The sequence below is a fragment of the Alligator sinensis genome, unplaced genomic scaffold (genome assembly GCF_000455745.1).
Source record: "Alligator sinensis unplaced genomic scaffold, ASM45574v1 scaffold662_3, whole genome shotgun sequence".
In the NCBI taxonomy this organism is placed as follows: Eukaryota; Metazoa; Chordata; order Crocodylia; family Alligatoridae; genus Alligator; species Alligator sinensis.
Genome location: NW_005842908.1, coordinates 114,317 through 124,743, shown reverse-complemented (window position 1 = coordinate 124,743; position 10,427 = coordinate 114,317). Strand labels below are relative to the sequence as shown.

General features: G+C 50.1%; 1 protein-coding gene across 4 annotated transcripts in view; it reads right to left on the bottom strand.

Moving 5' to 3' along the window:
• Positions 1-8,990: 8,990 nt before the first annotated feature.
• Positions 8,991-10,427, bottom strand: part of LOC102370503 (NACHT, LRR and PYD domains-containing protein 12-like) — a 39,614-nt gene continuing 38,177 nt past the window's right edge. For all 4 annotated transcript variants that reach the window (XM_006036028.3, XM_006036027.2, XM_025192265.1 and 1 more), the window contains one exon: positions 8,991-9,216. In XM_006036028.3, the coding sequence (XP_006036090.1) occupies positions 9,123-9,216 (94 nt within the window). In that variant the 3' untranslated portion in view covers positions 8,991-9,122. The remainder of the gene's footprint in view (positions 9,217-10,427) is intronic.

Below are 10,427 nucleotides of genomic sequence, written 5' to 3'. Positions count from 1 at the left end.
TCTATGAGTGCTCGTGGGGCTCTGGCCAGGTGCCAGAGGATTGAAAAAGGGCCAATGTGGTCCCCATTTACAAGAAGGGGAGAAAGGAGGACCCCGGCAATTATAGGCCAGTCAGTCTTACCTCAGTCCTTGGGAAGACCTTTGAGAAAATTATCAAGGAGCACATCTGCAAGGGCCCAGCAGGGGACGTAATGCTCAGGGGCAACCAACATGGGTTCACTGAGGGCAGATCCTGCCTGACTAACCCGGTTTCTTTTTATGATCAGGTCACAAAGTCCCTGGACGAGGGCGTTGAGGTGGATGTCGTCTTCCTGGACTTTAAGAAGGCCTTTGGCATGTTTTCCCACCACATGCTCTTAAAAAAACTAGGTATCTGTGGCATTGATGCCTACACAGTCAGATGGGTGGCAGACTGGCTAGATGGTCGCACCCAGAGAGTGGTGGTGGACGGGTCATTTTCAACCTGGAGGGATGTGGGCAGTGGAGTCCCCCAGGGCTCGGTCCTGGGGCCTGTACTGTTCAACATCTTCATCAGCGATCTGGATGTGGGTGTGGAAAGCACGCTGTCCAGATTCGCTGATGACACCAAGATGTGGGGCGAGGTGGGCATGCTGGAGGGAAGGGACAGAATCCAGCTAGATCTAGACAGGTTACAGAGGTGGGTGGATGAGAATAGGATGGAATTCAACACAGACAAGTGCAGGGTGCTGCATCTAGGGAGAAGGAACCAGCAACACACCTATAGGCTGCGAACACTCCTCTGGTCAAAACAGTGGCAGAAAGGGATCTTGGAGTCATTGTTGACTCCAGGATGGACATGAGCCGCCAATGCGAAGAAGCGGTCAGGAAGGCTAACCACACCTTGTCGTGCATCTACAGATGCATCACAAGCAGGTCCAAGGAGGTGATCCTTCCCCTCTACGCGACACAGGTCAGGCCGCAGTTGGAGTACTGTGTCCAGTTCTGGGCGCTGCACTTCAGGAGGGGTGTGGCCATCATTGAGAGGGTCCAGAGGAGGGCCACTCACATGGTCAAGGGGTAGGGGGTCAGACCCTACGAAGAGAAGCTGAAGGGCCTGAATCTATTCAGCCTCCACAAGAGAAGGCTGAGAGGGGATCTGGTGGCCATTTACAAACTCACCAGGGGGGACCAGCGGGAATTGGGGTTACGATGAATAACAGCCACAAATTGTTAGAGAGGAGGTTCAGGCTGGACATTAGAAGACACTACTTTACAGTTAGGGCTGCCAGGCTCTGGAATGGGCTGCCAAGGGAGGTGGTGCCCTCTCCTACAGATATTTGGCTGGGGTGATATGATTCTGGTACCTGTTCCTGCCTGGGGCAGGAATTTCCCTATTTCCCTTCCATCTGAGAATGTGAGCTGAAATGGATGTTTATCGAGGTTTATTGATACAAATAAAAAACTGCTGAGCCTAATTAAAGCCAATGTGCTCTCTCACATACACATTGTGGGGAAAACTCCTGTACTGTTGAATTTATGGTTGCAATCCACAGGGCAAAGGAAGAATCCCTCTCAGCAATGATAGGACAAGATAACTGAGGCTTGGAGAGAGGTAGCAGTTTGTCCCTGGTCTGTGGCAGAGCTGGGAATTGAATGGTGCCTTCAGAAAGTTTTTGGAGAAAGTGGCAGAGAACTATGAGCCATTGAGGAGGGTGCAGTACTTTGGATATTGCTTCCCTGGTGAGAATTTTCTCTTTTGTCAGTGGAAGAATCTGTCTGATGCAGCTGGGGCATCTGCAGCCCTCTCACCTCCACAAGGTGCTATTCCTCCACAATTTTCACTGGTATGGGGTTGCTGGGAGAACAGGCACTTGGATAGAGTTTAATTCTCCTTGTCCTGCTTTGTTCCCACCTCTCCAGGATTTGGGTGTTTGCATTGTACTGAGCTCTGCTTGCCAGAACCCCAAACACTTCAAGGGCCCAGCCAGCTGCAGCCATGGCACCTCTTGGAGGACAACAGCAGTTTTCCCAGCAATACTTCGGTCCCATTTTCCTCAGGTATGAGCAATGCTCCTGCTCTGTAGAGCAAAAGGCCTACTTCCTTAGCAGACCAGACTTGATTAACCCTCCAGGAGTGAATGTCAGTGCAGCTGCAGTTGTTGCACAAATTACCAATTAGCTCAAATTATGAGTGAGACCTTATGTGGGGGATAAGGCAAAATGCCGCATTTATTGATTATAATATTCAAAAGAGCTCTCTCTCTCTCTCTTCCACATACACTTCCAGTCACTCTGCAGATGTTATAATTACCAAAGTTTGTTGCTCAAATACTATGCTAGGTGGCCAGCCTGGCTAGTATGAGGTCAGGAATGAGGGATACAGATGCGTCTGTGTTCCAGTGAAGTTTGCAGAGTGTTACCCCACCTCCCACTGCTAAGTTTCTCTCCTTTATAGGGGTTATCAAGCTGGTGTTGGGTGGCTGGTCTGCCTTTTCTGATTCTGTGGCTCCTTTGTCTGAAATCTCAGTACTTTTCCATCCTGCCAAGCAGTTCATCGTTGCCTTTAGGTGTTGCTCTTCAATCACTGTTTTACAACATTCTTCCATTATTGCTGGTCTGGGCTGTGTTCGGAGTCTCTCCGAACAGACCAGAACAGAATAAAGGTCTTTTCTGTTTACCTTTATTCTTTGCCTGGTACAGTCTGGTTTCTTCAGCTACTTCAACATGATTCACCATTTGGTAACTTGTTTGCTGACATACAGTTTACTCTGCTTTTGCCATTCATTCATTCATTCATTCATTCATTCATTCATCCAAATATATATAAGGACACAATAACAAAAGATAAAGATACAATAACAACCTTAATTCATAATAGCAACTTAAACTCACTATGTTAAAACATAAAATAAAATGACTGCTATACTCATGCTAAACATTCATAGATTCATAAATGTTAGAGTCAGAAGGGACCGTAGCTGATCATCGAGTCAACCCCCTGCCCTGGGCAGGAAAGAGCTAGGTGCATGTCTAGCCTCCTCTTAAAGACCCCCAAGGTAGCGAGAACACCACCTCTCTTGGAAGCCCGTTCCAGATTCTGGCAACCCTTCTTGTAAAGAAGTTCTTCTTGATGTCTAACCTAAATCTGCTCTCTGTCAGTTTATTGATTTATACTAAAGCTTAATTAAAACTAAACATTATTAAAATAAAACAAATGCAGATTAGTTTAAAAACAAATAAACCAATGCTGATGCAACACATTAACCACCTGTAAAGAGCTTTATATTTACACCATTCTGGACCCTGAGGTCCTTTCTGCTTCTCTGAAGTCTGTGTCCTTGCTCATTTGGGCAGAGCACAGCAGATGTGCATTTAGGCCAATATCACTTCCATACTGATAAGAGTTTTACATTTGAGATACTTCCTGATTTAGAAGAGAGGAAGTCAGAGATGGTCTCTTAGAGTATGGATGCAGGTACTGCTTAGACCTTTAGTTTAAACCTGAAGCAGGACCATTTAAAAGTCTGTTAAACTGATTTAAAGCTTCCTTGGACTATGCAAAAGTGTCCCTGAAAAAAACAGTGACCTGGTTCACTGTTCCGTGTGGATACTGAGTGTTAGGGACACAGGTCTCATCAGTCGTCCAGGCCTCCCATGCTGCACCACTCCTCCCCCCACCCTCACTCCCCTGCTGTAACTTGCTGCTCTGTCCACCCCAACAATATCTCCAACAGGGGCTCCTCTACTGGAAACATGCTGGTTCACCTATTGTGGCAGCTGCTCCAAATCATAGAGGGACCACAAGTTTCTCTGCAGTGCTGCAACCAGAAGACAAGGTGTGCTTTGCAATTGCATGAGTTATTGTTTCTCTTGACAGGAGATGGGGGTCAGGACAAGCCCTTGGGTTTCTCCTGTTTAGCTCCAGCTTGGCATGGGCTGGCTGTGCCAAAAGCACCATTTTCCAGATGAGGAAAGAAATTAACTTCCCCAGCCAGCCTGGACAAAGCTGGCATGTTTGGGTAGGACAGGAGACGCCTGGGCATAGCTGAGGCTTACCCAGATGTGCAGGCGTGCAAGCCAGTGCAGTGGCGGAGTCATAGAGAGACAGGGCCAGGCACAGGCATGAGCAAACTGTGTGGCTGCCCGGGCCTGGACAGAAAGGGGGCCTGAAAATGGTAATTTTTGGATTATTATGATCGTTATCTCTGGTGACAGGGGGCCTGATACTAAAAGTTTGCCCGGGGCTACAAGGAGTCTAGGTACTGTGCTGCATAGAGAAGTATGTCATCCAGTGCAGTCCATTGCTTGAGGCAGGATCATCCCTATCCAAACCACCCTTTACAAATCCGTAATCTAACCTCTTAGTAAAATTACTCTCAACCCTGACAAAACACCCAAACCTGCCACAGGTAAAGCAGCCAACACCCTGCTTCTGTAACAGGTTGTTTATACTTGAGTGCCCAAGTACAGGGCCACACTCCCCCACACACTACAGAGAGAGGCAAAAACTCCCCCAGCCCGTACCGATTTGAGCATGTCCGGGGTGCTCTGCTCACTGACCCCCGGGGGAGCACTTGTTTTGAACCTTTGACCCTGCACACACACCCTGTTTTCTTATGAGTTGTCCCCCGTAATGTTTGAGTAAGATTCGGGAGCCCAGCCGCCTTACTTATGTACAGTGGCGGCCCCGAAGAATTTTTTTTCGTAAGCACGGAAGGTTCCAGGGAAAGACCTGCCCGGCAACCCGCCGGGTGACAGTAACACTAATGGCCACCTGACGGGGGTGGCCCAAGATTCCCTGCGTGAAATATAGAAGGACGACAATAGTACCGATTTGAGCATGGGGTAAAATGCCTTCCTGACTCCAAATTTGCCGATCAGTCTGACGGTGAGCGGAGGGGGCAAGACCTTCTCGAACAGTCCACAGCTTCCTTAGGCATCTATTCCACTGCCGCACCGTTCCAGCAGTAAATCTTTTTTCCCCTGGTATCCAATCTAAACCTACTTTGCCACAACTTCAAGCCATAGGTCCAAGCCCTACTCTCTGCAGTAGAAAAGGTGCTTTCCTTCTTTTTTCTGGGAGCCCATCAAATATTTGAAGACTGCTATCATGCCCCCTCTTAAGTGCCTTTTCTGCAAGCTGAGCATGCCCAGCTCCTTCAGCCTCTCCTCATATGACTTTTCTTCCAAGTCCTTTTTCCTTCTTGTCACCTGCCTCTAGACTCTAACTTTTTCATATACCTTCTAAAATGCGGAGCCTCTTACCCTCAATTTAACTTGTGGTTAGGAGTGTGATTACTTGATCAATGAGACCATTCCAGTCACAACTTGAAAGCTTTATATTAGGGTAGTCAATAGCAAAAACTTATTGGTACTAATAAAAACAATGCTTAGGCAGCCTTGGATTCAGGAAGAACAGATCTGCTGGCCAGACGTTTCTGCTTTCCTGGGGACTCTCACCAAGTTGTTTTTTCTGCTTGGCTTTGGGGAATGTCCAGTTTGTCACTTCCCCATGTCCAATATTTATAGATGGCTGGCTTGCCCTTTGGCCTTGGTCAGTTATTTATTAACTGAGGCCTGTGGCCTGTCAAGGCTGCTTTGCTCTTTCCATCCTAAAGGCTGCCTTTTTGTCTATAATCATTTGGACATGTTAGCAAACCTACATTTATAATAGAAAAATAACTATTAATACATTTGGGTCACCTTAGTTATTAATGTTTTAGGATACAATTGTAAGGCAGAGTATTTAGGATATCGGCCCCTTGGCTTGCTCTCCAGTCATATTTCTGCATCTTTGACTCAGGTTCCCTGAAAATGGACAAGCCTGACATCTATACTTTCCCTGCAGTTTTGGCTATGCTTTGGATAGCATATGTTTGATCAAATTATAGTGCTGTCTGTCACCCATAGCTCATGCTGCTCAGGCCTATACATGATCTACAGAGCCCAAAACTGCCACAGTGCTCTAGATGAGGCCTAGCCAGTAGAGTACAGAGACACTATCACTTCCTGTGTCTTGCACCTAATGCTTCTGTTGATCACCCCGACCAAATGCTGCTTTGACCCAGTTCACTGTGAACCAGATCACTGTTATGTGTGAACACCAAGCATTCTGACATGGGTCTGGTCAGTTCTCCAGGCATCCCACATTCAAGGCAGGATCAGCCCTACCTAAACCATCCCAGCCAAGTATCTGTCTAACCTGGTCTGACAACAGCATGAACAACCCTCATACAAAGTTACCAGCCACAAGCCTTAAACACCCCGACCTGCCCCAAGGAAAGCAGGGGGACAAGGGTCCTGCCATTATCTTCAATGATAGGCCAGTTGGATAAACTACTTAATGCATGCCATGAGCAGCACCAAGTGTCCATGTCATCCACAGTATATGACATGGTTCCTGGTACACTATAGCAACCATAGGGATCCTCAAACACTGGAAATTACCTTGGGACTCCCAGCCCCCTGAATGAAGGATCCAGCACACTTGGTAGGGGAAGGAGGAAAGCTGAAGGGGAGAGCCTCTCCCAGAAGCATTTTCCCATGATGGTTACAGCTGGTCTGGGCCCACACACCACTGGCCTTCTTCAGGAGAAAGAGGGGACAGAAGCTGTTGAGTAGTGTATGTGCTGACTCCCACATCATACCAAATGTTGGTGAGTTGTGCACTATTGCTGACTGATGGTATGCCAGAGGCTGGGGACTGTTTCAGCTGTGACCTCTCTAACCTTTACTGTGGTTCCTTCTGCAGCTGCTTCTCAGGGCGCAGCACATGTAACAAGGGGAAAGCTCCCAAATATCACTGATATGAGTGGTCAGACTTTAGAACAAGTACCTAGAGCAGTTGTGGAATCTCCATCAAGAGTTGGCTGGACAGACACTGAGCTGGGATGGTTTAGACAGGGCTAATCCTGCCTTGAGCATGGAGTGTGGGATAGCTGGAGGGTCTGTCTGCTTGATGTTACAGGACATTTTGTGTTCACACACATAACACTGAACTGGTTCACAGTGAACTGGGTAAAAACAGCATTTCATTTTCCATGGAAACTTTTGAACCACTCCAGGCAGCTTTAACTCAATTTAAGTCTTGTATGTCTATGCTCTTCAAGCCCCTCTGGGTGTGTTTCTGCCCTGTGTTAGCTTGTCCAGCCCAAACACACAAGTCTGTGTGCCTGCCTTAGCATGCAGCTGTCTTGCTGCACTCTCAGTTGAGACTGCAAGGAGCCAGCAGGCAGGGAGCTGCTCTCCAGTCCTGCTCTGTTCCATGCTCCCATCATGTCAGACGTGGTGATCTGTTTAGGTCCCTTCCGCCCCTAAGTGCTATGATACATACAGCGATGATACTCTCAGGGAGCGTCACCCCCTAAATATGTCCCCTGGGGGCCCCTGAAAACTGGTGGCCCCTGCAAGCCCCCCCCGGCATGATGGCTGTCTTTCCCCAAGGGGCCCTCAGGCATGTTGAGGGATCCAGATGCCAGAGCTCCCCTCCTTTGCACCCTCAGGCTCTGATTCTTTGCCTGGCATTGTAGGGGGAGACTCTGGAAGGATATGTTGTCAAAGCTCCAGGGGAGCCACCTTTCTGCGAGGACTATATTGGCACCATTCTGAGGAAGCAGCTTCTTAGGGGTGTCTGAGGTCTCTCTCAGTCCAATGATTTCCCCACCCAGCCTGGCTGAAGTTGGCAAGTTTGGGTAGGACATGAGAGCTGAGGCCATGTTTGGGGCCTTCCCCAATGCCCAAACCTCCAAGCGCAGGTTGTCTCTGGCAGGTACTCCCACAGCAGTGTGTAGCCAAGGCTGGGTAGAGGGGTCATGGCTGAGACTCTGGTGAAGGGGAGAAACTCATGAGTAGCAACTGGGTTTGCTCCAGAGCTAATGTGATCTTAGAAGGGCAGTTAGTTTGTTAGGGAGAGGGAGAAACAGAGGGACAAGAGCCAGGGGACCATAAGATGGAAGGAGCAAGGATGGTCTGGCCTGGCGGCCCTGCTCAGGCCTTGGAATCCATGTCTGGAGAGAAGTCACACTGCTTGGTCAGGGCTGCACTGGTGCTCCCATTCTCGGCCCCCCCATGGTTGCTTAGTTCTGCTGTGCTACAATACAATTCCTAGATCCAACAGGCCTGTGCATGTCACAGATTCTGTTTCTGACCAAGTACCCAAGGCTGCTCCAGGTCTGGGGCCCTGGGGCTCTTTGGAGATGTTTCCCGCATGGTGTCCTCCAGGCTCTCATCCCTGCAGGCCAAACTGCTGCGTCTGGCCTGGAGTGTGCAAGAAGTGTGCAGCATGGCTCCATTCTGCAAAGGTGCTGCATGGGAGCAAAATACAGAGGGCAGAGTTGGGCTTGGCAGTCCAAGTCCACATCCCTGTGCAGGACACATGGCTTTGTTCAGCCATTCGCACCCTGCCCCCAATCCCTTCAGCCAGTTGCCTGCACCTCAGAGCCCTGCCCAGATGCCCAGCCCCACAGCACACAAAGCTAGTTGGGCATATGGGGCAGGTGGCCATGGCATTGGTGAGGCAGAGATAGGATAGGTGAGGGTGATAGTGGGATGGTCTTCTTGGCATTTCCAAACCTGAATGGGCATCCTATGGGCCAACTGATGTTTTCAGGGTGGCTGGACCTGGCAGCCAGCCAGCCACGGGAGTGGCACTAACCAACATACCTGCATGCTTATACAGATGCTGCCCTGGCAGTGGGGGTGGGAGCAAGACAGGACATGGCTCATAGGTGAGCTCAGTCTGGGCATGGGGGCTGTCCTGCCTCTCCTCGGCACTCACATGGGGAGAAGAAAGTCTGTCTCCTCAAAGCAGGCCAGTGGGTAAAAAGGGATGGAGCTGCTGCTTAGGGCCCCATAGACAGAAAGTTTATTGAGAAAGGGGAATGCAAGACTGTTCCAGAACAGGTTAGGGCAGTGGTTCTCAGCCTTATTAGACTCCAGCCCCCACGTCCCATTGTTAGCCCCAAGACCCCCTCGCGAACCCCAAGGACCCCTTGTTAGACAGAAGGCCCCCTCAGAAAATGTCAGCTCTTGGTTTTCACTCATTTTTGGACTACAGAAATATACTACAGCAATTCTTTTATGACAAGGCACTCAGACCCCAACAGGGCAGGATGCAAGGCCCCACATCCCCCTCTGAGGCTCTGGGACAGGGCAGCCAGGCCTCACTCGCGTGACTTGATGACCAGCCCTGGCTTGGCCTCTTTGATGGTACGTAGGTCTGGACACATTTCTTCGGTCACAGTGTGTGGGCTCAGCCTGCAAAGTAAACAAGAAGAGAGGAAGAAGCATGAGCCCTCGCTGTGGATGGACCCAGAAGTCCTGGAATGGGGGGGCTGCCACCACAGGGCTTCTTCCTTTCCAGGCCCACTGAGTTGATAGGTGCTTCTGAGTTCACAGGAAGCAGCAGCTGCCTCATGCAGCCAAGGAACCCGGCATGAAGGCACCATTATCTCTCCTTGGCAGCACACAGCGCCTTACAGAGCTAGAGCCCAGCAAAGAAGGGGAAGGGGAAGGGGAAGAGGCATGGCCTCAGGCACTGGCCTGTCTCATTATGTCTCTGTTCCAGCCCTGCGGCCATCAGCAGGATTAGTGGGGGCTGCTTTGCAGCCGATCCAGGTACACCAGAGAGCAGGGGGCCTAAAAGGAGAGCTGGGCAAAAAGCTATCAATCCCCTCAACAGTACCCCCTGCTGCTCCCTGGTAACTGCTCCCTTGCTTTTAGAGGGGCTGGGGATCAGCAGCGAGGGCAAATTGCTGGCAGTCTGGGCCCTCAGGGAGGCAGCGTTTTGTACCTTGTAGTAGGGAGCCAGGTTATGAGCTCTGGTCCATGGCAGCTAAAGGTTGCTGACCCCTGCACTACAGCCTGCAACTTTTCAATGGGTCAGACACAGCCTTCCTGGCTGTCTGGTGATGCAGCTGTAATGGGTGGGCTTGCCTCAATTTCCCTGGCTGTGTTGCATGCTGCTGCCCGGGAAGACCTGGGGTGGCTTTCACCCTGGCTCAGGGGAGGGGGGGATGCTGATTCCTGCCCACAGCTGCCTCAGATGATGGGGGATGGGTTAAGGTTGAGTTTAGGTTGGGCCATGAGAATTTGAGGGAGAGAGAATTATCTACAGTGGAAACCCCAGTAATTGGGGAGCCTTCCCAGGACTGGCCCTGGGAGATGGAGCAGAGAAAACCTGAGTGCAAAGCTGGCTGGAGAAGTGGAGACCATTTTAGATCCAGGGCAGAGAGATCATGGCAGGGCTGCCAGTGGTTGGGAGTTGCCACTTTGTTGCAGGAAGGCTTTCTGGTTGCCCCCCTTCCCTTTATGGGATAAATTCCCTGCTCATGACTGGGGCCAGGAAACAAGGAGAAACACTGAGGCCAGCTCTCAGACGTCAAAGAGCAGTGGGCTCACCCTGGCTTGATGATGCTTCAGGGAATATTCAGAATATTCCTAGCTCTGGAAGGGCTGGGGTCTGAGGC